The following is a 27,879-nucleotide window of genomic DNA, read 5'->3' as shown; positions in this document are numbered from 1 at the left end:
GCTTATTAATGTATATTAATGCTATATAAATGATGAACTAACTGTTTACTAATGCTTAACTAATGATTGTTAGCGTGCAGTTATTATAAAGTGTTACCTAATCGTTTTTTAGAGAATCTCTTTTAAGTTCATCCCATCTGTGTGTGTGTCTCCACAGCCCACACGCCATTCTTCTCAGTGGCTTCAGATGCCTCCAATCATGGGACCACCAAGCTCTTCCCACTGTCAGTGCGTTACTGGACGCCAGACTTGGGAGTACAGACGAAGGTCCTTGATTTCTATGATGACAGTGATGAAACATCTGCCGCAATCCACAACCAGATAGTCACCAAGCTGGAGGAAAACGGACTGGGACTAGACATGATATCTGCGTATTCCGCTGACAATGCTAGTCTGAATTACGGGAGATACAACTCTGTCTTCCAGAAACTGAAAGAGAACAACAATTGCATTTTGAAGGCAAACTGTGTGGCCCACATCGTTCACAACAGTGCAAAACACGCAGGAGATCGGCTAAATATTGACATCGAAAATGTTGTCACCAAGACCTTTAGCCACTTCTCCTCATCTGCCAAACGCACTGAGGAATTTAAGTCAATTCACACCTTTGTGGAGATAGAGTACCAGTCCCTGCTTAGACATGTGCCCACAAGATGGTTGAGCTTGTGGCCTGCAGTGAAGAGGCTTCACGACAGCTGGGCTCCTATCAAGACCTACTTTCTCTCATTGGGAGAGGACCAGTGCCCAAAGTCACTATGGCGGCTGTTCAAGGATGACCAGATGGTGAGGGCAACCCCCTTGTTCTACAGGTAATTAATTTTAATTGCACTCAACTTTTTTTTCATCTAAATATTATTACATGAAACAGGGATTAGAGAAATGATGATAATGCAAACAGTGCCAGCACACAGGATCATTGACTCTCCTTACTTCTTTTAGGTTTACCTGTCCTTCCTCAGCAATGCGCTGAAGATTTTCCACGACACTGTGCTGGTGCTGGAGCGAGAAGATGGGACTGTCTGTGAGCTCTATGATATGATGTTCACCCTAAAAACCAAGCTACAGCAACGACAGAGTGATGGTTTCTTTGGGGCCCAGACGGGTGTACTCCTCCAGCAGTTTCCAGACAGACAGGCAGCTGTGCTCAGAGAGGACATGTGCAACTTCTACCAGTCCTCTCTCACCTACCTGGAGCAGCGCTATGACTTCTCAGACTCCAATTACCAGAAAAAAGTGGCTAGCCTGGCACTAAAGAAGAGCCCATTCAACTTCTCCCGTCTCTGTGAACCTGTAGAGGTCCTGCAGCTAAGCAAGAAGTTGGACATGGATGCCCTATATGATGAGTATTGTGTCGTTCTGCCACACCAACAGGCCATCGTGCAGTCTGGAGCTCCAGTCGTGGAGAAGTGGGCCACCTTACTCAAGCACACACACACACCAAACATGACAGCATTAGCTTCTTTCCTCTTGAGTGTACCAATCACCAATGCTTCAGTGGAGAGGGACTTTTCACTGATGACAGGATGCTGGACGAACACAAGGAACAGATGTTCGGTAAACCTCATCAAGTCAGAAATCCAGGTGAAGAGCAACTTCACATTAAGTTGCAAGGACTTCTACACTTATGTAGTGAAAGAGAAGGTTCTCCTCAATGCTGTACGCTCCAACTAGAAATACAAGTTCAAGAAGAAACCTGAAGGTAAGAAACCTAGTTATGTAAGACCCCATTTGTCTAAGATGAAGTTTGATTGATTTTGAACATTGGTGGACTGTCTATAGGGGTGCAAATGTGTCACTTTTAGGAAACAGTAGCCTTTTAGGTCAAAATATTTCATTGTTTTGCATAGGATTGTATCTTGGCACCTTTGTGTATTGTTGTCACCTTGTGATGGGGATGGGTTTGCACTCCTCTGTCTATACTGGAAAACCATTTGGAAGCTTATCCTAAAAATGAATATTGCTTTAATTCTGTCTCTTATCTTTCTTCCTTATTTGATTCAGATGCTGGTGAAAAGGTTTGAGTCCTAAAGGTGTCCCCAGAACACAGAACAGTTTTCTTTTTTTCTGCGCCTGCCTTTACAAGTTTGCAAGTTCACCATCCTTCCTCCCCCTTCTCGTTCCGTGAACCTCTGGAGTTGTGAGTTAAGAATTCCTGTTAATCCTAGAATTTTATATTATAATTTATTTAACGTGAATAAATTGTAATGAAAAATAAAAAAATATATATTTAATAAGTGGAAGTGCATCTGTCAATTCATTGAATGTTCAAAATATTATGAATCTTTATTTAGAAAAAATACACATTGGTTGGCCTATTCATGAGCATAAATCAGCCATTACACATGTTTAGGGGAATAGGGCATTATTAATATACCATGTAAGGTGGTATGTGCTAGAAATGGGTAAACCACTATCAGTGAATCTGCCCGTGGGGTGGGGGCACCGCCGCGCCAGGCAGTGTCCCACATTGTCCCTCATAAACATACCCCTTGTCCCCCCTTGGGCTTATTAGCAGGTGGTCACCCTAGATCAACATTAAAAACACTGCTGGATATCAGCCTGCATTTTGATCGTAGATTTAGTCGCACAAACGGCTTGTGACAGAATAAAGACTAACTGAATGACACTTTAATCAATTTAAGTAGAAAATCTCAAATGAAGATCACTGAACTCCAGCTTACTTGTCTGTGTTTTCAGAACATCCGCGCTGCTTCAGCAATGTAGAGCGAGCGCGCGCGCGAGAGCATGGTTGCCAGATACTATTGACAAGACCGGGTAGAAAACGTGTTCTTTTAACAGAAAAACTCTGACTGGGGATTTCAATTATTTAAATCTGGCAACCGTAAGCATGGACGCTCATAAACACAGTCTGTAATGTGTTGTTGTCGTCTCCTTTATTCGACAAAAACAAGAGGTTTTGGTCAAGTTTGTATTTTTTTATACACACTTTCGTGGATATCGTCTCTCTTCGTTTTGTCTTAGGGAAAAAAAAGGACGTCAACGAACATTTTTCGTCATAGTTTTCATTAACGAAACAGAATGGTGTGGCGAAGCATAGTGGCACAGCACACCAGTGCTGGTGTGGCAAACCATCAACGCAACGCTTTCATCAATACTTACTCGTCAGTCACCTATGGAATGATGCAGGTTGAGGTTGCATCCACATAGATCAAAGTGCTGCCCCCAAATGACGCGTCGTCAAATTGCGGTTAAAAAAAACGTTTGACGAGTCGGACAAGAAATTGAAGGTCCCACACATGAAATTTAAGACCTCCTTATCGGAAATTTCAGATTTCAAGACATTTTCAGACCTTAAAAATTGGAAATTGTATTTAAGACGTTTCGAGACTTTTTAAGGACCCGCGGGGACCCTGATGTCATTATAAAAGGTTTCTAGTGTTAATATATTGCTTGTTTTTTCTGTTTACATTTCATGTTGTGACTTCTCTTCTCCCATGATCGAACTGCTACGTCAGAGCGGCCAAAGCGTCAACAAGCTTCCCCATACTTTTTGAGGAGCGTCCTTGACAGGGCAGCCAGAGCTTCTTTGCAGCTCAAGTCGGCGGTGGTGTGTACACTGTTGCCAACTAATTTTCAGGGGAAGTTGCTAAAGGCAGATCGATTTGTTGCTAAAAGTTGCTAAATGACGTTGTGACGTCATTGCGCTATGACGTAATCCAGAGTCGGCGCCAGAGCAGATCTACTGGAGGGGCATTGGGTCATCCGCGGGGGGGCACTGCCGTTTGAGAATTTTTTTTTTCTGCTAACACAGCAGAAATGCTTTAAAAAACGAAACACGTTTTTTATTTATTATTATTATTTGTTAATTGCGAATTTGTGGCTACTTTACAAATAAATAATTTTACACACAAAAAAATATAAATTTATAGAAGTTTGATTTAAAAGCGATTGTATTGCTTCCGCGTGAACATAACTGTGTCCATGGCATGCTCTGTTTTTAATGGCAACGGTGTGCTATATTTAGCAGCGGTCTGTTATCAAGAAATTATAACGTTACATTAGAATTCAACCAAGCCATTATTTCATTTAAGTTAAAATTTGTACATTTAATATTGAAAAAAATTACTAAAAGGGATATTTTTTTTGGACACGCCATTCAAAGTGCTCGTTGACTGCGATCTGTGGTGCTGATAGTGTTCTCTTGTGGCTCGCGCTGCGACAAGAAACATCTTCACACGGACGCCCGCTTGATCGGTTGCGGAGAAATCTCTATTCGTACCGGTGAAATCGCAAAGTAAAATGCACTCAAACATGTCCCTGACAACCACTGATAAACATAATCGGTTTTAATGAGGGGGAAAAAAATAATAATTATGCGAGTGTGGGTTAGAACCCAGAATCTCTTGCACGCTAGTCTAAAATTCCACCACTGGACATTCAAGCACTTACAAATAAAAGTCGGATTGAATATATCTAAAGTTATTTCTTCACGTGAAAATTCTTGGCACTAACACATATTAGATCTCATTAGACAAATTAAACACAATGTACTATTTAAATAGATTGCTGGACATTTGGTGTTGTATAGCCTACATCTGATTTATGATTTAGCATCGTATTAGAAACTCTGGTAGGAGGGGCATCAATGAGCGCTAGGGGGGGCACGGCCCTCGAATGCCCCACCATAGCGCCGACCCTGAATCGCAACGCAAAACTATGCCATTATGTTATACGTATTATTTGAAATGCTAATTTAGATTTGCTTGTAAAATCCCCAAGACCTGTTTTCAATTGTGTGGCGATTTGTATAGCCCCAAGCAGCACACGGAGCAGGCATTTTTCTCAATTCCCGTAATGAGAGGTTTTGGAAAGTTGCCCTCTGCAATATGGCGGCGCCGTTGAGGTACGTTCCAGTGGCCAATAGGGCGTCTTATTATGTCTATGGCCCCGCCCCTGTGCTTGTTGTATTTTGTCTTTCGGTTTTCACAGCGATTTCCACAGTGATCTTAAGTAATTATGAATGAACTGCTCAGTCTATTTAGCTAGCTTGTACGAATGTGGTTTGGATTTGAGTCACTTTCCAAAAGTTGCTAAAGTTGCACAATAAATGTAAAAAATTACTAAATTTGTTGCTAGGTGCTTTTTGGAAAAGAAATTGCTAGGGAAGTCAAAAAAGTTGCTAAATCTAGCAACAAAATTGCTAAGTTGGCAACACTGGGTGTGTACGTACAGTTATAATTGCCTTCTCTTCTGCTACACACTCAAAATTATCAACTTTTTCTTCACTAAAGCATTAAAAACCTAGGCAGCTAAGGAAAAGGAACTGAACACAATGGAACGTTGAAGAAAAAACTGATCCAGACATGATAACAGGGTTAATTTATTGGCAGTAATGACCATAAAGTCAGAATCATAGTTTCTGTATGCTTTCTGACTTGGCAGTTTCACTTATTTATTTACAAAAACACTTCTTCACATGACAGGTTTAAATAACTGAATAAGCATATTTTAACATATATAAAACATAACTTCCAGTGCCAAAAATGTAAACATGAGATATTATGGCTTTAGGTGAGGGTTTAACATTGTTATAGGACCAAATACAAATAACAAATAACTTCTAAAGGATTATCGGGACCAAGTTATGCATTTATAATATACATCCCGTTATACGAGACTAATTAATTCTACCACATCCAAAGTTTCATATAAAAACAGCTCAGTTCATCAGTTTGGGTTGTTTATACTTCTACCCTCACTGTCTGAGGCATCCATATGTGCAGATTATAATACTGTAATTGTGGTTATGATGGATTGTTTATTATTGAGAGTATTCACATTCATCATCATTAAGGATAAATAGGAAAAAAGTAACTGACTGCCTAACATTAAGCCCACATAGTGGAAAATATATTGCGTAACAGTGCACAATGACAATAACCATAGTTTATAAAAGTATCAGGTAATAATAACAATAATTTTTTATAATAATAAATACAATAGAAAATAAATGTCTTAGAAATATTCCCTCTCATACAACATATTTAATTCCTAAAGCCATAAACAATTGCAGTATTAGCAGCAAAACCCATGTGGTCCCAGGATACATGAACCCTAAAATACACAATAAATGTATGCATTTGGGGGAAAATATTAAAACATTAATATTTAATAAGACACTAGAATAATATTACCACTAGATACAAATACAATCTCCTAAATTTTAGATATATTATATAATTACATAATTTCCTCAAATGTATTTGCTTTTGTTGTTGTTATTTCTTTATATATTAATTCATTTAGTTAATTTTATTGTGATTCTTTTCCCTAATAATAAGGATTATTTTTATATTACATTTTAATCCACTTAATAATTTTGTGTCCGTAAGGATCGGTGACAGATTTAGTGAGTCTCTAGACTGATTGATAGACTGTCTGTAAACCGAAAACTCATGAATTCCATATTTGTTTGTTATTTAAAAGAACCCACTCATAAGAGCCATTTGCTGTTGGTTTGTTGTTGTGTGCATTACAGCGATGACAACGCAATATAAATGTTGAGGCATCTAGTCTTTCTCTCTCAAGAAATTCAATTCAGACAATTCAAATAGGTACAAAAATAAAAAAAAATTAATATGTATTCTGATGAAACATGATCATACTGTTATACACAGAATTGTAATACCTTATTTATTCTGCAGCACAAAAACAATTAAGTAATTTTAAAATGCCCACGGTGTTTGGAAACCTATAGACAGGAAAAAAAAAAAGAAGGAAAACTGATATAGTCTTTATGTTGTGTATATTGTGTTTAAAAAAAGCATTATTTAGTGGAACTATATCTTGTACAATGACACTGATACACTTTAACACTAGTGGCAAAACCATTTGACAGCCTTGAAAAGCATGACAGAGGCTATCGAAAAGTTATGACCACTAATACATTTGCCAACAACACCGGCTTCCAGACAACATCAGATGTGTGCAACCCTTGCCTTGACATGCACAAAAATCCTTCTTCACAAACACGATCAGGCGCCTTCTGTCTTGATTTAGAAATGTCATGGCAATAGCAGATCTCTTGGTATGAAAACTGAAGCTCCTCTAGGTGTTAAAATTCATTGCCCGGGCTCTGCAGGAAGGCGGCTTTCATAGAGACTCAAGGCATGATGCACAAATTCATATTGTTCCTCAGTCTGGATCATACCACCCCTGTGGAAAAAAAAGAGTCCCATTTTTATAAAAATCTTTTTTTGTCAGGTACATTGTTATACTGATCAATGCCATATTATTGTTTTTGCTACTGAAAGAAAAGGGCGTATTTATGGCATCTGTTTTTCCTAAGAGTGATTACAAAGATTTGATATTAAGGCGAGACACTACATGTGAATAGCGTAATTTTTCTAACTAGCAGATATCACCATGAAACTTTGCCAGTTGATTACCTACATTAAGATGAGAAAAAAATGTATTACAAGTTTTCTGTAATTTAATGTTTAAATATGCAAATGATACATTATCTAATTAAATATGCACTAATTTGCATATATTTTAAAAAACGAAATCTGAGTATTGGATAAAGCCAGGTTCAAAATTATTTTTTCATTGTGTTCACAAATTAGATGGGAAAAAAATTACAGAGGGATTTATGGATATCTACTTTTGTTATCCTGTAAATCAGAATATACTGTCAGAATATATAACTAGGTACAAGACTGGAAAGTTTGGTGTATATAGGGACATTGAAGTGGAGATTTCAGATTGGAGTATGAGAGAAAAGTCAATTTGAGAAAACAGGCTTTAAAGATTTATATTGTAAAATTCCACACATTTCTATATTAAAACATTGCTAACAAGCAAAACAACTGGCCAAGTTATTGTTTATAACAATGTACATGAACAATGACAACTGAATAAAACAACATTGCCAAATAAGACCTTCAACTAACCACAGAGAACCACAAATACAGAAAAAAACTTATCATCAGTAATGCCGATGTCCATCGGAACACACAAAGTTCACACATGAGGGTTGAAAGCCTAGCTTTCCATGCCTGCACCATATGTAGGCCCCTCACCACTCTCTTGCTGATGCCTTTTCAGCTTTTTAGCTGTGCTTTCTGCAACGTTTTGGTCTGTCTGCAACGTTTTGCACTCTCAGACTGGATGGATTCGGCTTTTGTGATCCTCAGCATGTCGGTTTCCCTGATGGTGGTGACGGTGACGACAGTGCTTTCCAGCCAAAGCTTATCCATAATGGCAAGCATGGCAGAGGCCTCCTCATTAAAAGTTGAAATGGCCATACTTGCTGCAGCCTCAACCCTACTCTTAGCCACAAACACTGTTTTTGGACAGCGGGCCCATATGACTGAGTTGAGGCACTCATTTGCATTTTGAGTGCCACCATGCTGCGTGCGCTGCAGCAGGCTGTCACTTGACATGCGGTTGTACACAGGTATCAGCTTCTGGCCCACCTCCCAAGACAAAAAGTTTCCTGCATGGAGCCTGTGGCTCTCTGGAGTTTCTCCATTTTCCTCCGCTCTCCTATACCAACACCAGGACAGGTTGCACCTGGTGTGTAAGGGGACTTCGTCACAGGACATGCTGTGGAGGAGACCAGCCCAGATCTCATTCTTCATTTTGTCTAGGGAACCCTGGTTATTTAGAATTGCCCCCCTGTAATAATTTTGTAATGTTTTACATTTTTTGGCCGTTAATTTTCCCTTTCCCCCAATTTGCGTTCAGTACTCAATTTTCGTAGCGCTGTGCCCATACGCTTATGGGCATGGTTGATGCATTCTAATATCACCACCTCATGCCCAGGGTATGGGTTGAGGGATACCACCTCCCTGAATGCAGCACTGTCCCCATCTGACAGCATCTGAATATACCTCAGCTGGTGGCGACTCACGGACCTGGCCCACATCCTCTTCGCTGCCTCCTGCTCCATAGCCTTGCTTGAGGCTCTAAAATTTAGTGAACAGTCATGAGTTTCTCTCCAGCTGTCATTTTCCTCATCTGTAATCTTTCCTTCATGCCTTGCAGCTTCTTTAAGGGCACACGCATGGCAATAGGAGGATAAAACCTCAAAGTCTATCACCAGTCCCGTAAATATTTCGATACACACCCCGATCCCATAGTGTGATGTGAACCCTCTTTTCTGCCAAGTGCTATCAAAAGACACACTGATATTTATGACTGCATCTGCATCCTCTCTCAGCAACTCTGCCACATCTGCATCAATATCTGCATAAGCCTGCCTGACCTGCTCCCGGTCCTGTGAAGTGACTCCAGACCCCTCTCAATCTCTGCCGCTAAAATGAAATGTATATTTTATAGATACAGTACACAAAAATCTGTACTGTAAAAGTAAAACTGACCACCGCAACACAACATATTGAATGGGATGGCACTTTATTCTATTCTTATAAATCGTATAAATAAATATTCCATCCATACAAAACAAATATTGTTACAGTAATGTCATAATATATTATAAGGTGGTAACAGCAACACGTATTGGGCTATTTCTGACATTAGAAATTCTAATGCTTCAACTTTTCTGATACAACCCGGTTTCCATAGCCTACCTTTCACTCTCTTGCCGTGCCTCTGATAAGTTTTAAGGTGAAGGCCAGGAAGCCCCAACACCTTACTGATTTTTCTGAGAGCTGCATATCCCAATCCTAACTAGTGTGCCAAGAGGACCAATCGCACATTCACATCATATGCGACATCCTTCCTGGACTCATCTCGAAGTCACGTAGACGTGTACACGCTCCTGCGGTACTTTTGCGGCACTTACTCTTTACACAGACAGCACTCGAGCAATAAACTGCTGCAGAACCCATGATTCTGTGGATCTATATTAATTTTTAGCCCTGACATACCACAATTCGGACAAGTTAAATCACCAATCAGCTCATTCAATCGCGCAACATGAACAAGCAGCCACTGTTGTGTAGCTTGCGCTTCACCTTTATTTATAGATTGGCTTATATCTAAACCACCTCCCCGGTTTCCCATCGACAGCTTATGTTCAGATGCGCTTCCAGATGGCATTTCACCGGGTAATACATCACTAATTTTCCTTTTCCCCCTAGCAAGTGACAACTGCTGTATTCTTTTCGATGACTGACGCGAAGTCATTTTCATTCATTCACTCAAAAGGTCCCACGGAAAGCTAAACCAAATCAGGAAGCGTCAAAGCATACCATGTGACGATTCTGAGCGAATCATGTTGTCAGAAATTGGCCTCAGCCAATGGGATTGCGCATTTACAATTAAATCCCCACTTTTACTTTCACGATTGGTTGCTGATCAAAAGGAAATGACCATATTTGGATCCGATAGTATTGTACAGCAGAGAGAGAGAGCTTTCTAACGGTGCGTGTGATGACAGAGTGCCGGCAGCGCTCGCGGAGCAGCGGAAGGATTTAGAACGCCAACTTTTGTTGAATTTATGAGAAATCTACAGACACAAAGAGACAAAGTGTAGTAAAATAAAAACCTAAATGTGTATTTTGGACTTTTTTTCACCTCAAGTCTGAAAGAAGACATGTTATTGACTCCAGACCCCTCTCAATCTCTGCCGCTAAAATGAAATGTATATTTTATAGATACAGTACACAAAAATCTGTACTGTAAAAGTAAAACTGACCACCGCAACACAACATATTGAATGGGATGGCACTTTATTCTATTCTTATAAATCGTATAAATTCTTATAAATCCCCACTTTTACTTTCACGATTGGTTGCTGATCAAAAGGAAATGACCATATTTGGATCCGATAGTATTGTACAGCAGAGAGAGAGAGCTTTCTAACGGTGCGTGTGATGACAGAGTGCCGGCAGCGCTCGCGGAGCAGCGGAAGGATTTAGAACGCCAACTTTTGTTGAATTTATGAGAAATCTACAGACACAAAGAGACAAAGTGTAGTAAAATAAAGACCTAAATGTGTATTTTGGACTTTTTTTCACCACAAGTCTGAAAGAAGACATGTTATTGAAGTCAAATATCCCAGAATCTCAAAATTGACCAGTGAAAAAAAAACGATGTTTTTGCCTGCCGTGTCTCGCCTTAAACAATTTTATGTAGACTATATTCTTGTTTCAAAAATTATATCTTGAGGTAATCTTACAGAAACAAAGATCTCCTGAGCCTGAGTCAGATTGGCTTCGTTCCAAATCACAGAACTACTGATCCCCTTTACACCCTACAAACCCTAGTCAATAAACACGTAAAAAAGACCAAAAATGGAAAAATATTTGCATGCTTTGTCAATTTCAAAAAAGCATTTGATTTCTATTTGGCACAAAGTGGTGAATGGGGTAAAGTTTATTACATTATAAAATCAATGTATTTGAACAACAAATGTGCAATACGAATTGGCAACAAACATACAGAATTCTTCACCCAGAAAAGAGGAGTCTGGCAGGGCTGTAGCCTGAGTCCAACGCTGTTCAACATTCACATTAATAAACTAGCGGTGCAGTTGGAACAGTCTACAGGCCCTGGACTCACTTGATGCTTTTGATGACAAAAGCATCAAGCTCTTGCTGTATCCAGACGACCTGGTGCTGCTGTCACCCACTGCACAGGGACTACAGAAGCACCTGGACCTTCTGGATAACTACTGCCAGAACTGGGCCCTGGCAGTCAACCTCACAAAGACCAACATCATGGTCTTTCAGAATAAGCCCAAATGTCAGGAACACCGATATCAGTTCAGTCTAGGCACCACCGCCCTAGAACACACGATGCAGTAGACTTACCTCGGCCTGGTCATCACTGCATCAGGGAGTTTCAGTATGGCAGTGAATGCTCTCAAAGATAAAGCTTGAAAAGTTCTATACGCCATTAAGAAAAAAATCCAAAACATTGTATTACTGATTCCAGTCTGGTGTAAAATCTTTGATAGTGTAATTCAGCCCATTGCGCTGTATGGAAGTGAGGTTTGGGGTCCACTCAGTGATCAGAGTTACACTAGATGGGACAGACATCCAACTGAAGCCCTACACACAGAATTCTGCAAAATTATTCTAAAATCACAAAGGAAAACACCCAATAATGCATGTAGGGCAGAATTAGGCCGATTCCCGTTGATTTTTTAATATGCAAAAAAAGATCCCTCAAATTCTGGATGCATCTAAAATCAAGTCCCACAGAATCGCTACATTTTAAAGCATTACAAACCCAAGAACTACTAAGGCCTGCAGCCATATCACCCTGTAGCCCAAGACTGGTTGCCCACTGAAGCTAAGCAGGGCTGAGCCTGGTTAGTACCTGGATGGAAGACTTCCTGAGAAAAAACAGGTTGCTGCTGGAAGAGGTGTTAGTGAGGCCAGTAGGGGGCGCTCACCCTGTGGCCTGTGTGGGATACTATACTGTCAAAGAGCACTGTCCTTCGGATGAGACGTTAAATCGAGGTCCTGACTCTCTGTGGTCATTAAAAATCCCAGGATGTCCTTCGAAAAAGAGAAGGAGTTTAACCCCGGCATCCTGGCCAAATTTGCCCCTTGGCCTCTGTCCATCATGGCCTCCTAAGCATCCCCATATAATGACTGATTGGCTTCATCACTGTCTGTCCTCCACTAGTAAGCTGGTGTGTGGTAGGCGTTCTGGCGCAATATGGCTGCCGTCACATCATCCAGGTGGATGCTGCACATTGGTGGTGGTTGAGGAGATCCCCCCTTCAATGTAAAGTGCTTTGAGTACCAAGAACAGCGCTATGTAAATGTAACAAATTATTATTATTATTTAACTGAACCCCGAAAAAAGTTCCCTCAGTCAGCTGGTTCTGAGACTTACTAACCTGACTAATTCTACTAACACTAACCAGTCTCAGACCAGCACTGCTTCTCACACAAACATCAGAATAAACCAAATTATCAAACAGTCTAAAAATACATATTTGGAACATTGGGATCAGGAAACTAAGACACAAAGTAAATTACAATTCTACCGAACTCTGAAATCAAATTATGAATTGGAAGAATATCTTCAGAATGTCAGAGACACAAAGCAGAGACGAATCCTAAGCAAGGACAGGATGTTACGAGACCGGCAGACACGGAAACGGAAAGAGCTGATTATTCAGAGAGCAAAGGGTGTTTGTTTACTGTAGGATAGGAGAGACTGAGATGTACTCCCTCCTTCACTGTCAAAAATACACTTCAATCAGAGACCTCTACTTAAAAAAATTCACTAACTTAATAATGAACTTTACAGCTATGACTGAAATAGAACAGATAAAGATCAAATTAGGAGAGGGTCAGACAGCAGCACTTGCTGCCAGATACTTGTGTATGTGCCACAGCCTGAGAGACAGCAGGTGAATGTGTGTGTAATGTGTGTATTGTGTCTGACCTCAGTATGTTTCCCTTCTGTCCACCACAGTGACCCTCAGTAGTGTGTGTGTTCGTATATGTTAAAACACTGTGGTATCAAATGTTCACACATATTCTAATTTGATATACTGTTAATCTGTACAATTAATTTAATTTGTACATTTAAATTTAAGTTATGTTATAATATTTTATCATTTTAATGTCTTTATTATTTTCTATGTATTCCAAGCTTTGGCAATATTGTATTGTGTACAGTCATGCCAATAAAGCAATTTTGAATTAGAATTAGAATTTGATGACATGCACATCATTTTCGATTCATGTTCATAGTCTGGTAAAGGTTTTATTTCAAAAAGACATTTACATGTTGGTGTAATGGGTTCACGGGTCTGTGTTCATTTTTCCCTGTCATAACGATCTGACCACGATGGATCCAGTGAGTGCTTCGGAACTGGAAGACATCTTGTGAAGCAACAACCCCGACTGCCACGGCTACATTCTACTGCCACTTCCTGAATCCTGAACCCATGCAGATTGGCAAAGCTCATCTTTCCAAGGAGGAGAATGAGCAATGTAAGACTCATGGACTGTGTTTTTACTGTGGAGCTGCGGGACACATTGCAGCCAATGGGCTGCATCTCATCACTCCTGTCAAGCATTAGTAGATTCTGGAGACACACAGTTTTTGGAAGTTAACCTGGCTCATAAACTCGAGATTCCTGTGGTTCCCTTCACTCACCCGATTTCCGTCAGCTCCCTTAAAGGTGCAATGTGTAAAAATTTTGAGTATCTATGAACAGAAATGCAATATGACATCCATAACTATGTTTTCAGTGGTGTATAACGAACTTACTTAATAAACCGTAATGTTTTTATTACCTTAGAATAAGAAATTTATATCTACATAACCGCGGGCACCCCCTTCTATGAAGGTCGACATATTGTGACATCATGTTTCTACCGTAGCCGAACGCGAACAAACAGCACTAAAGAGCGTGTTTTGTCACTACCTTGAAAGAGAAGCAGCAGAAAGCTAGAAGCTAGCCATAAACACCGTGAGTAGTGACTTTTCCCTTGTCAGTGGTGTAAAATATGTAGTTGGATTGTTTCATGTAACTTAGTTCTTCTCCCTTGCTGTGTTATGGCTTTGCTATGTGGGGATAAATGTGGTGGTTACGTTCGTGAGACAGCTGATTAGTACTCTTGTCATTGACCGTAAAACAGTAACGTTACAGGAATCACCAACCCGTCGATCTTGGAAGTATTTTAAGTCGATCGTGAAGAGTTTTCAAAATCAGAGAAAAAAGCCTATTGTGTGTAGTAAATGGTGTCTAGGGGATCCGGAGGCGCGCGCGCTGTTACAATCATGCCATTTTGCCGCACGCACCTTTGGGCTCACGCGGACGCGTAGAGTTTAAACAAGGCTTTATGCTTTAACCAGCTCAGCCACAGTAACAGCTCATATTTAGCCAGCTAAACTTTTACTACCCTGTTAGAAAAAATATGTAGTTGCATAGTTTCATGTGGTTCTTCTCCCTCGCTGTATTATGGGTTTGCTATGTGGGGGGAAATGTGCTGGTTACGTTTGTGAGACAATCAGCTGATTACTATTATTATATATTAAGACCCTTGATCCTCACCTGACTATGGCTTTGTAAACTTTATCCATGATGTGGTTTATAATGGACTGTGGTACAGAAACAGTGACAATGTTACAGGCTCTTGGCTTACTCTGGCTATTCTCTGCTGTCTCAGACGACGATATGTTTCTCCCGATTTAGCCACCGTAGCTTCTTCGAAAGGGAGGGGTGAGCAGTAGGCTCAGCCCTTAGTGCAACTCGCAGCCGAACCGCTAGATGTCGCTAAAAATCACACTGCACCTTTAATGGTCAGTCTCTCCAATCCATTACTCATACCACCAAGCTGGTGAGTCTCATCACCTCAGGCAACCACAATGAGGAAGTTCATGTTATTTTAACAGACTCTCCCTTGGCTCCAGTTGTCATTGGTCATCCTTGGCTCAATCTGAACACTGAATCTGAACACTGTCTAGTCATAGAGCGAATAATGTCATGCTTCTTGCTTGGCATTCTGCGTGTTCTTCTGTGTCTTGTTCTGTGTTGCAGGATGAACATGAGGACTTGTCTAACGTGCCCAGTGAGTACTTGACCTGAAGGAAGTGTTTAGTAAGTCTCAAGTTGCTTCTCATCGATGGTTCCCTGCATCCTTGTATTGATTATAGAGGACTGAACAGCATCACGGTAAATAATACAGATAATTTGCCGTTGATGTATTTGGCCTTCGAGAAATTGCAGGGCCTTCCTTTTTCACAAAGTTGGACCTTTGTAACGCCATTTGACCTTTGTAACACCATTTGCTACGCATCAGGGAGGGGATTAGTGGAAGACTGCTTTTAATTACCACATGCCCTGTAGAAGTTTCTGTACTTTGCCAATTTTTTCCCAAAGTTTTATTCGCAATTACAGCCAGCCAACTGCCCCTCTGATCACCTTGACCTCCACCACGACGTTCAGGTTGTCTGGCGCAGCTGAGACTGCATTCTCCAAACTCAAGAGCTGTCTTGTTCCAGCTCTATTCTTGTTGCCCCTGATTGCTCTCGTCAGTTTGTCGTAGAGGTCGATGCATCAGAACGCAATTACGACATTGGTAATAGAGAGTTGCTGGCAGTCAAGCTCGCCTTGGAGGAGTCATTGGTTGGAAGGTTCGGGGGTACCTTTCATTGTTAGGACCGATCATATGAACCTCGAGTACATCAGATCTAGGCAACTCTAGGTAGGCCAGGTGAACTCAGTTTTCCAGTCATTTAGATTTTTCCATTTCCTACCGTCCAGGTTCCAAAAACACCAAACCTGACACATTGTCCTGTGTTTTTGACCAATCTGAAAGCCTCCATTCTCCTGAGCCCATCCTGCCACAGAGATTTGTGGTTTCAATGGTAACCTCTGCGCTGCCTTACATGGGGTAATGCCTCCGCCCGGGTCCCCACCGGATCGTTTGTTCGTGCCTGAATGTTTATGGTCCGACGTCATTCGATGGGGTCATTGTTCTAAGGTGGCTTGTCATCCGGGGGTGAGTCGTACCATGTTTCTCATAAAGCAAGGGTTCTGGTGGCAAGCTATGACTCGCAACAAATGTCGTTTTGATTTGGATTGCTCGGTTGTGCCAGTTGCAAGACTTTTAATCAACCCCCTGCTGGACTCCTTCAATCGCTGTCATTTCCTTCGAGACCCTGGTCCCACATTACGCACCATCTGTAATAAATTGCTCCTAAATTCATTACCCCATTTACTGTAACCAAGATTCTTAGTCCAGTGGCAGTCCCGCTCAATCTTCTTGTAGTCGGTGGGATCTCCAGCGTGTCTAACCAGTGTTTCCCCTACAATGTAATCAGCAGCGGCGCAGCGCCGCCGCTGGATTTTCAGCGCCGCTGCAAAATCTTTCCATGATCAGCAATATCACGACAGTCACTTCATTCACTTACACACCTAAAAACACTGTCATGGCGACCGGCGGCGCTGCATGCGGTGGCTCTGAATCCCCTTGTTAACAAGGAGGAAAGAGCCACATATGGAAATATTTTCGATTAGACTAATGTCGCGTTGCCATAAGGGGCCGTTCACAAAGCACGTTTTTTGCGCGTGAAAATTCATTATTTCAAATGCGGCCGGCGCGCTCGTTTTTTCAAGCGCGCCTCTGTTCATGGTTGCATAGCAACGACAGACGCCACGGGAGAGCAAGCGCTTGTGGAAAGGAGAAAGCGGTACGAACTGTGCTCTCCATGAAGACGAGGAAGTATCACCTACTGCTCATAGTCCTGATAGTTAACGTTAAATCATATTAAATTTTTCAGATGAGTCTACTAAACTTGTTGGTGTCCTTCAGAAATCATTCTAATATGATGATACGTGATGCTCTTTTTTTTTTTAAAGATTCTTTGATTAATAAAAAGTTAAAAAGAACATCATGTAATAATATTTCACTATATTAGGCTACTGTTTTTTCTGTATTTTTGATTAAATAAATGCAGGCTAGATGAGCATAAGACTTCTTGCAAAAACAAAAAATACCCCCACAATATCATTCAATTACCAAAGAGCCTTAGAGATCTTCTATAAAAAACCCAGAAAAATTAAGTGCTCACAGATTGGGTGTGGCCTTTCCCATTAAGATAAAATTTTCAATAAATTGTAAATAATCTTTTTCTGGGTTGTGCCGTTTCATTTTTCCCCTAAACAATTTCTACCAAGCTGAAAATGAACACAAAAGAAAACATGAACAATCCTGTCTAAAATTATAAAATGAAGGTTTCTGTTTGTGACTGCAGTTCAAGGTACGTGCTGCAATAATCATGCCTTGAATCAGTTGATGGTATGTCATATTTGTTTTTCTTAAAATGTCCATTTCTATCCACAAAACTTGCCAGAAGTCATGGTTTAAGGGGTTATTTAAAAAAAAAAAATCTTCCAGGGTGCATGCCCCCGGACCCCACCACGCGCGGCTTGGTAACAACCTCGGGCACATAACAGCACCGCTGCTGGAAAAATTTCTAGGGGAAACACTGCTCACAGTAACTTTTCCACAAACATCGTCGTTGACGTGTCCTCTGATCCTTCAGGAACATTGTAGAGCCTTATGTTCTCCCGTCTAGATCTCCCTCCTTGGTCGAGTAATTTGTTTTCTTGTTGATTGATGACTTTTATCATCTTGCTCATCATCTGCTCCACATTTTGAACACGATCTTTTACTTTTTCAATTCGCGATTCTGCCTCTGCCAATTTTTGATTGACACTGGTGATTTCTGAGATAATTTCGGTTAGTTGTTGTTTTGTGTCTTTGTGAAAGTCCCTTATTTCCTCCAGAACTTTTGTTAAACTTGCCGCCTCCGTCACATTAGCTTCGCGATCTTGAACCCGCATAGGAAAACTGTTCCCTGCATTTTCTTCTTCCACAGTTTCTCCAGCGGATAATTTTTTGTTTCCATCTCTTCTTCCCATTCTTTCTCCATTTTTTGAGCTAAACAGAATAATAAAAAAACTATATCTGATAATTTAACGGGGAAATTAATTGGTTTTCCCGGAGGAGCTGTTGTTTAAGCTGCCATTCAGAGTGACGACGTCACCGGAATCGTATTATACATCTTTCAAGGCTTGTACCTTGAAACCTATTTCATGGTTTGCGTTCTCGAGCCACCAGGCACTGTTTTGTGCAAATGAGTGGCCGGAACGCATTAAGCGTTTTCTGTTTGAACGGTGTCGTGTTAGCGGTCCCTAAGTTAATAACTAATGATCGCTGCGACGGAAGTGAATCAATCAAAACTAACTTTAGCTAGACAATAACTTTATTCTAGAGCTGCTGTAAAGCCAAAACAATCTCTGTTACTTTAATTTCCTATTATCACTGTAAAGCTGCTTTGAAACTAGTGATGGGTCATACGCGAATGAGCCGGCTCTGAACTTTGTTCGCATATCTGAAGAGCCGACTCTATTTTCAAAAATATAGCCTATAGAAATTAAATCATTATGTAATAATTAAATAATGAATGATTTATTTTTATAAAAAAAATTATATAGGCCTAAAGGCGCACACACATTTGTTTCATCTGTCTGATCAGCCTCACATTCTGTTCTTGTCAATCATACACGCGGTGTCAACCAATTCTACTGCATGAGGGAGGGCCGAGCCAACTCACACAGACACACACACAGTCAGACAAGTAGTCGAAACTCGGAGGAGAGGAAAAAAAGCTGTGAAAACAAAAGCAGGAAAATGAGTCGGAAGCACAGCATCATTTGGAATCATTTTAATGATGTAGACAATGTTAAAGCACAGTGTACACAGTGTACAATTTTGCCAAAACAAAATCTCAAATAAAGCCGGTTCTACGCACAACCTAGACCAGCATATGCAAACTGTGCACTCAACTAGTTAGTTATACATAACATAACTAGTGTTATAGTTCATGCTGGTTATAACATGGCAATAAAGGAAACAGAAAAAGAGGGACCACTTTTATTCTTTCAGTTATTTATTTTTCTTTAATATGGTTTCTATTATGTTGTTCAGAATGTTGTTTCTATACATTAAAAAGTTGAAATTGAAATGCAAATGTTTAATAGTATTCTTTTTTTATAACAAATCAATGCATTTTTAAATAAATTGAGAGACATTGTGAGTATGATATCGTTTCATAATTTAATTAGAATTGTTTTCACACCTATCATTGTCACGGTTATAGAGAGAAGCAGACAGGTGAGTAGTAATGTAAACAGTGTTTATTGAACAGAGGCACGGATGTGAACTGCAGCGATGATCGGTGAGTAGGTATGTGAATGATCAGAACTGGATGTGGAACTTAGCTCAATCGTTAACTTGATATCTCAGTTACAGATGTGGGCTGGATACAGACGACAGCATGCAGACCACAGATGGCGGATGAAGAAGCAGCAGGAGATGACGGTCGGAGAAGAACAGGAACGGGATCTTTGTGGTAAGTATTCAGGTAAGGATTGTTGAGAGTCTGTGTGGTAACGTAAGGATGAGACTAGACAAGGAAGTGAAGGGGAAGTGTCTCTTTATAGTGAGGGTGATTGATGATGTGCAGCTGCGGTGAATCAGAAGTCCGGGGAGAGTGAATGAGAGGGCGGAGCGTGCTGATCTGGTGACTCCGTTACAATCTTAGTCAAAATCATAGTTAAAAATTTTTTTTTAAAAGAGCCGTTTGTGAGATAAAAGAGCCAGCTCTTTTCAATGTGCTTAGTCAAACGAGCCGGCTCACGAAAAAGAGCCGGAATGTCCATCACTATTCGTAACAATCTGTATTGTTAAAAGCACTATATAAATGAAGGTGACTTGACTTGACCTGACTGTGAAAATCAGGCAGACTCCCCGAATTTTTTAAACATTTAGAAATTATCAGGAGGTCGGGAGGTGTTCGTTAAGTGCTCGGCTCAGATCGTAATTCCTCTCACGCTGCGAGCATCGCCGATTTCTACGCGATTTCTCCCGAGTGAAAAAAATCATCTGCGAGCTCGTAAAACAGCAAAAATCGCACCATGTACACCCGCCTTAACCGTACTTGCAGCTCGTTATTGTCACCCATATCTAGTCTTGTGTTTGCTGTGTTCCTTGTCAGATTGTTCTTGTGCTCATGTCTTGCTATTCTGTTCCGTCAGTATTCTCTCGAGTCTTCTGTTCCTATGTTTTGCTTCCTGTTCAAGTGTGGATTACTGGCTGCCTTGCTATTTCAGGATATTGACTGACATCATTGCAGTCTCCTCGCTGCCAAGGTCTACTGCTATCTCTGCATGACTACATCTGACCACCCTGCCTTGCTTATTATCCATATTTACAATGAACTGTTAATTTGCATTCGTGACTGGATCCTATGTTTTTCCCCAAACAGTTGGAATATGTTAATGTTGATATTGAAAAATTCCTGTGTAATGTAATCAGCATAATCTGAAAAGACTAAGACACAGTTTTCCCTCTATTCCAAGTGAAAATACTGGAAATTCTTGCTCTTACCATTTATTATACTGCATTTATAGTAATATTGGATGTGTTGAGTAATGCTCTTAGTCTTTCCATCCTGTGACAGTTTATGTGGAGTTAAAAGGAAGATACAGTTTAATGTGTAACCAACATACCAGCCTGTAAGCTTTCTCTCTAAACCTTCACCTCCTCCAGCTCCACCTGCCTAGATCTGCTGCGGGATTTATGTATGTCTACTTATGCAGCAGCAGCATATCTCACATGCTCACAGCAGTGTGTCTGTGTATCTATCAGCAGTAGATTCAGCAGCCTAAGAGATCTAGTATGCCAAGACCAAATACATTAACATTTCAATTGCTAAAAAGTGAAACAGTTGCAAATTTTAATTGCAAAACAGTGAAACAGTTGTACCTGTCTGTCCTAAGTTGGCACACAATTCCCAGCACATCCACAACTCCCTCCAGCTCCAACTGACGACAACCAATTGTTGTAGCCATGAAACACCCTGTCCGACCAATTCCAGCACTGCAAAAATTCAGAGGTAAGTTAAATGGTTTTCAAGCACTTTTTTTTACCAAGCACTGGATTATAGTAGTTTTATCATAGTAGTATAATAGTAGTTTTCCACAATAACACATTATTGATATTATATCACATCAATCGGTAGACAATTTTTAATGTTTAGCTGATACGCTCCTGTACCTGCAGTGTACAATAATCGGCCCACAGGATGTAAAGCCCCTTCTGTCCTGCTCAACATCATTAACTAACTGCAGCAGGGGTCCAACGCTCTCTGGGGTCTTATGGTCCGGCCATGAGGTATACCAGTAGTGCTGCACTTTACGACTCTGGCCTCCATGCTGAGGGAATAAAAATATATGATCCATTAGAGTATCTGACAATAGCATTTCTTTTGGATTATTACTTTTACTTACAATGCAAATACCTTTAGTATAAGGGAGCGGATTATATAGTGGTCACATTCCTTAACATTATTAACAAAGACCTCCACTTTCCCATAGATCCCCCTCTTCTCAGGCCAGTACAGAACACATTTCTGAAACGGTGAAACAAACTCTTAGCACATCCACAGTCTATTTAGTCATACTAAGAGCATTATAAATCTTTTGAATTGAAATTACTTCATTTTTCTCTTTCAATTTAGTAATCATGACAATGACAGGGCAGTCCTCTTGCCAGGCCATTTGCCAGAAGTCATTCACCGTGTTGATCATTGGACCCTGAGTGGCAATGAAGGCCCTCTCATCTCCAAGATAGCCCTGGATAAAAAAGTGCTGAACTTAAACAGATATAATGACATAATGGAGGTGAACTAAGTATGAAGCACCATCAGAGCCACAAGACTCTTCGATACTTTGCCATCAAATTAAACTATCTTGTTTATAATATTTCACTTTACAATTTCTGATGGTAGTAGATTTTAGTGAAGTTACCGCAAGAAGAGGCTCTTTGGCATAGGCTATTGAAAAAATTGTGAGTGTCACTGAAAACTTACTCGTATGTAGTTGGCGTTAATGTAACTGCCGAGCGGGTCGTTCGAGTTCTTAGTCTTCAGAATAACCCTGGAATGTGGATCTGAAATGAAATTTAAATTTTGTGAAATTTCTGTTGCATTATAATTGATTCACCCGTATACTACAGTGGCCCATTAGTGCACAAGACTTTTTATAAAGCAAACACCATTTATAAAGCAAACATATGATATAATTAAAGGGGTAAATGGACTTTCAATAAAACTTGGCTGCCTATGCAGTAGAAACAAATTTGAAATCAGTGCTATCTGACTAGAGAAAACAGAGAAAAAAAGCTGTAGTCTTCCCATTTTCCAAATAGATAGGGTAACTTCAACATCCATAATGTATAGTGCTATCTGACTAGAGAAAACTGTCACAGTGTTGGGTTTGTGTTCCCCAGGTGCCCACTAGATGTCCTCCTTCCCCACGGTGTCATCCACTTTATGAACTGCATTCCCCACAATCCTTGTCTGTACCCATCACGGCATCATTGCACTCCGCTGTTCCCCATCATCATTGCACTCAGCTGTTCCCCATTATCATTGTTAGTTCTGTGTTATATATACCCTGGCTGTTTAGTGTTTGTTACGGAGTCCTTGTATATTGTCACACCACTTCTGGTAGCCTGTTTTTTCCTGTTCTTGTTTTCTGTCACGATGCACACACAGGAAACAGAGATCCAATTGCAGTTTTATTTAAAGGGTAATCCGTACTCACAAACTAGTCCAGGCAAAGGTCAAATCCAAAAGGCAATCCAAAAACTATCAGTTTTTGGGGCTATCAGGGGGCTATCAGCATGGTCAGATGAAGTGGCTACTTTACAAAAAACTGTGAGTGAGATGAAGGCAGAAATGGCTGAACTGAAAACGAAATGTGAGGATATGGAAGGACGGATGAGGAGATGTAACATAAGAATCATTAGAGTACCTCAAACTCCCGATTCCAGTACTACAACCTCTGTATCAAAGTTGCTAACTGAGGTGCTAGGGTTGGATAAAAAGCCGTTGATCGACCGCTCGCACCGGAGCCAAAGAAGCCAGGCGGAAAACCTTGCACCATCGTTGCTAAGTTTCATTAGTACCAAGATTGTGTCCAGATACTGCGACGCGCCCGCACTCATGGTCCTCTCCGTTTCAACGGGGAACCAATTATCATCTTACCGGACTACACGGAAACTGTGGCTAAAGCTCGGGCTGCAATCAAAGAGGTGAGGAAGCTGATTCGCGACCGACAGGGAGTCCGGTACGGGATTCTGTTTCCAGCGTGTTTTCGGGTCACGTATAGAGGGGAGGACAGGGAGTTCACTGACCCGGACAAAGCTATGACCTATGTCAAGAAAAATATTCTCACATCCACGGAGGCCGCAGAATGTACGTGAGACTGATCATCTCAACTGAACATAATACCTCTATCGACCTACGGGTATGGTGAACATGTGTATATCATTGTGCCAGTTGACATCAGGTACAAATGTTTACTTTTTCTTTATACTATAACTGTTTCACTTTCTTATTGGTCAGGATGACCAGCCAGAACTGTGTGCATATAGGCTGACATACTATTTCATGTTCAGCCTTCTGTTATTACTATTGGTTTGCTGTTTTTGCTTAAAGGATATCCCGAGTTAAAATGAAAGCAATGCAGTTTCAGTTCCTGATTATTATTATTATGGGTTAATTGGGTCAGCGATAGATGGTTATTTGTAAGAGTCATTACACTTGATACAAAGTTAAGGAAGTCAATGCTGTATAGTCTTGATACTCAGCATGATTAATATATTCTCTCCCGAGAATTATAACTTAAGTTTACTGTGCATTATGCCTAGAATTCAATTGTATTACTCTACACTTTACTAATCCTTATTTTCTTTTTGTTGGAGGCAAGACGGGAGCCAAAGTGCTTAGCTCATGGTTCCCAACCACAAACACTAAATGTGTGGATATTTTTTTCTGAGGGTTGTTGTAATCACCTTGTTCATATGGGTGATAGGGGGGTGGGTAACTACTGGACCTATCTACGAACTGATACTACTCTGTCAGACTTTATTTTATTTTTATTTGTTTGTTTTTGGGGTTTTTGTGTCTTTGGGTTTCATTCATGGTGCTTGTCTCTCTGTATACACAATATGGCCAATATAAATAATACAAGAGGTTATGATGGTTGCCCTGTTAACTTCATAAGTTGGAATGTTAAATCACTAAATCATCCAGTGAAATTTAAAAAAGTATTCTCACACCTAAAACCGCTCAGTGCTGATATTGCATTATTACAAGAGACCCATATACGTTCTTATGATAGTTCTCGCCTGGTCAGGGGATGGGCTGGCCAGGTGTTTCAATCCAATTTCTGCTCAAAGGCTAGGGTTGTTGCTATTATGATAAGCAAAAATGTACAGTTCACGCCATGTCATGTGCAAACTGACTCTACAGGACGATATGTCATTGTGGTAGGGAAATTATACTCGCTCCCAGTTATTTTAGCCTGTGTTTATGCCCCGAACTGGGATGACTCTACATTCTTCACCAATTTTTCTCACTTACCAGACTTGTCGTCACATCATCTTATACTTGGCGGTGACATTAACTGTGTACTTTCTCCTCTTTTAAACTCAGCTTACTCTATTCAGCTCTTCCTGAAGACCTATGGCACAGCGGATGTGTGGCTGTTTCGTAACCCCACCTCTAGGGCGTACTATTACTTTTCCCCGGTGCATAAGACGTATTCACGTATTGATTACTTTTTCCAGGATAAAAGAATTCTGCATCTCACAAAAGAATGTCATTACGGGGCTAATGTCATCTCGGATCATGGTCCCTTAATCATGAAAATGTACATTCCTAATACACAATCTACATTTCGTTCATGGCGGTTTAACCCTCTGCTTCTGTCAGAAGATGACTTCACTAAGTTCATATCGTCTGAAATTAAAGTGTTTCTCGACATCAATCAAACCCCAGGGATGTCGCCATCTACTGTTTGGGAGTCGCTAAAGGCATATCTAAGGGGTCAAATTATTTCATACTGTGCAAATAAAAAAAGGGCTTACACTGAGCGTATTAAAAAATTAGCAGATGAGATATTAGAGTTAGACAGGCTGCATGGCCAGTCCCCATTAGCAGATGTAGTTAAGAAGCGCTTGTCATTACAGACAGAGTTTGATCTCCTGTCCACCCGACATGCTGAATACCTTATTTCCAAATCAAGACATGGTCATCATGAACATGGGGAAAAGCCCGGCCGTGCACTTGCTCACCAGCTGTGCCAAAGAACTGCTAATCAAACCATTTCTGAAATTAACGATGAATGTGGTTTAAAATGCACTGACAATGAGAATCAATTTTTGTTTCAAGAAATTCTACCAGTTATTATATACTTCAGATGGGCCCACCAACCCTGCTCTCCTAGATTACTTTTTTAAATCCCTGAAAATGCCTTCTGTAGGTGTAGAGTTTTCGGCTGAACTGGAAAGGGTCTTCTCAGTTAAGGAGGTAGTGTCAGCAATTGGTCCCATGCAAAGTGGCAAATCTCCAGGGCCAGATGGCTTCTCAACCGAATTTTTCAAAAAGTTTTCTGACCAGTTATCTCCTTTGTTAATGTTAGTATTTGAAGAATCTTTAGTCACCAATTCTTTGACCCCAACCATGCGTCAAGCAGTCTTCTCTTTATTACTTAAAAAAGATAAAAATCCCCTTAATTGCAGTTCATACCACCCTATTTCATTGCTGAATACAGATGCAAAGATTCTTGCCAAGATTTTGGCGGGTCGTCTTGAAAACATTATCCCCTCTATTATTTTGTCTGACCAGACAGGATTTATAAAAAAATCGTTTTTTTTTACTCATTCATTTTTCAATAACAGGCGTCTACTTAATATCCTTTATTGTTCTACTCCGCCCGATCTTGGGAATATCGAGGTGATGCTTTCACTCGACGCTGAAAAAGCGTTTGATAAGGTGGATTGGGACTATCTTTTCAAGACATTAGAAGCGTTTAATTTCGGCCCTAAATTAACCTCCAGGATCAGACTCCTATACACTCTCCCAGTGGCTGCGGTACGCACCAATAATAACATATCCTCCTACTTTGAGCTGAGGCGGGGTACGAGGCAGGGGTGTCCTTTTTCACCACTTTTGTTTGCCGTTGCACTTGAACCACTAGCATTAGCCCTGAAGCAGTGCCTCACCATTAAAGGGATACAGGCTGGTTCAGAGCATAAAGTGTCACTTTATGCGGATGACATGTTATTATTTATATCTGACCTCTCAAGTCTTCCTGATTATCGATTCTACTCACAAAGTTCGGAAGAATATCTGGTTATAAAGTTAACTTTCAGAAAAGTGCACTTATGCCTATCTCTTCTGTAGACAGATCATACTTTGGGTCAATCCCTTTAAATTTAGTCCCAAAAAAATTTAATATTTAGGTATATGGGTCACACGTAACCACAAGGATCTTTTTAAGGCTAATTATCATTCCCTTGATAATTATCATTCCTTAAGTAACCTTAAACAAGACCTGGAGCGCTGGGACCCTCTGCCTCTCTCCATAGGAGGGAGGATCAATACAATTAAGATGAATATTCTCCCAAAATTTTTATATTTATTTCAATGTCTTCCTATCTATCTAACAAAAACCTTTTTTCCAAATTAAACAGTCAGATTTCATCCTTTATATGGGATAAAAGGCAGGCCAGGATTAATAAAAATATATTACAGAGGCCCTGTGCAATGGGAGGTATGGCACTTCCAAATTTTATGTATTACCATTGGGCTGCTAATATAAGAACACTGCTGTATTGGTGGAGAAATGACTACACGGATGTCAATAGTACTGAATGGATGGTGTTAGAGAGGGCATCTATTGGATCTACTGCCCCGGCAGCTTTATTATGTTCCAAATTACCTTTCAAACAGCCTATCTCAGCCTTCACCACTAATCCAGTTGTTATCCATTCAATTAAAATCTGGAACCAGTTTAGAAGGACCTTTAACCTCACTGATCTCTCACTTGTTACACCATTGATAAAGAATCATATGTTTGTCCCATCAATAATGGATGAAGCTTTTAATGTTTGGGCAAGAAATGGAATAGGTACATTATCTGACCTCTACATAATAGGTTTGCCACTTTTATACAATTGCAACAGAAATATGGTCTTCAGAAATCACATTTCTTCAGGTAATTACAGCTCAGAGGTTTTGTGGCTTCTAATTCTGACTGTTTCCTGTTGAGTTCTTCTGAAACTCTGCTTGAAACAATTTTAAAATGTAAAGTTAACATAAAACAAGTAATAGGCAGAATTTACACATTGCTTAATACACATAACATGAATAGTCTCGATAGCCTTAGAATCAAATGGGAAACAGACCTAGATGAAACAATTCCAGAAGAAATATGGCAAAAAATTATACAGCGAATCTACACTTCCTCTATATGCCTCAGACACTCTGTGGTTCAGTTTAAAATAGTGCACCGTCTCCATTGGACCAAGGATAGATTGTCTAAGATTAAGACGG

The 27,879-nt window shown here is 40.3% G+C and overlaps 1 protein-coding gene across 2 annotated transcripts in view; it reads right to left on the bottom strand.

Annotated features, from left to right (window-relative positions):
- Positions 1 to 5,325: 5,325 nt before the first annotated feature.
- The window catches only part of ptprr (protein tyrosine phosphatase receptor type R), an 82,145-nt gene continuing 59,591 nt past the window's right edge, over positions 5,326 to 27,879 (bottom strand). Inside the window, exons 8-13 of one of the 2 annotated variants that reach the window (XM_077235291.1) lie at positions 22,345 to 22,424; positions 21,971 to 22,108; positions 21,775 to 21,885; positions 21,531 to 21,688; positions 21,240 to 21,353; positions 5,326 to 7,176 (exon numbers count right to left, since the gene is read on the bottom strand). In XM_077235291.1, coding sequence (XP_077091406.1) covers positions 7,083 to 7,176; positions 21,240 to 21,353; positions 21,531 to 21,688; positions 21,775 to 21,885; positions 21,971 to 22,108; positions 22,345 to 22,424 — 695 coding nt within the window. In that variant the 3' untranslated portion in view covers positions 5,326 to 7,082. Of the gene's footprint in view, positions 7,177 to 19,123; positions 19,732 to 21,239; positions 21,354 to 21,530; positions 21,689 to 21,774; positions 21,886 to 21,970; positions 22,109 to 22,344; positions 22,425 to 27,879 lie in introns of those variants that run through there. The other variant, XM_077235292.1, reaches the window with a different exon arrangement.

Source organism: Siphateles boraxobius, unplaced genomic scaffold (assembly GCF_051911475.1).
Source record: "Siphateles boraxobius isolate OS27281-9 unplaced genomic scaffold, OSU_SipBor_1 19, whole genome shotgun sequence".
In the NCBI taxonomy this organism is placed as follows: Eukaryota; Metazoa; Chordata; class Actinopteri; order Cypriniformes; family Leuciscidae; genus Siphateles; species Siphateles boraxobius.
The sequence above is the reverse complement of the archived record's forward strand: the minus strand, read 5'-3'. Positions and strand labels throughout refer to the sequence as shown.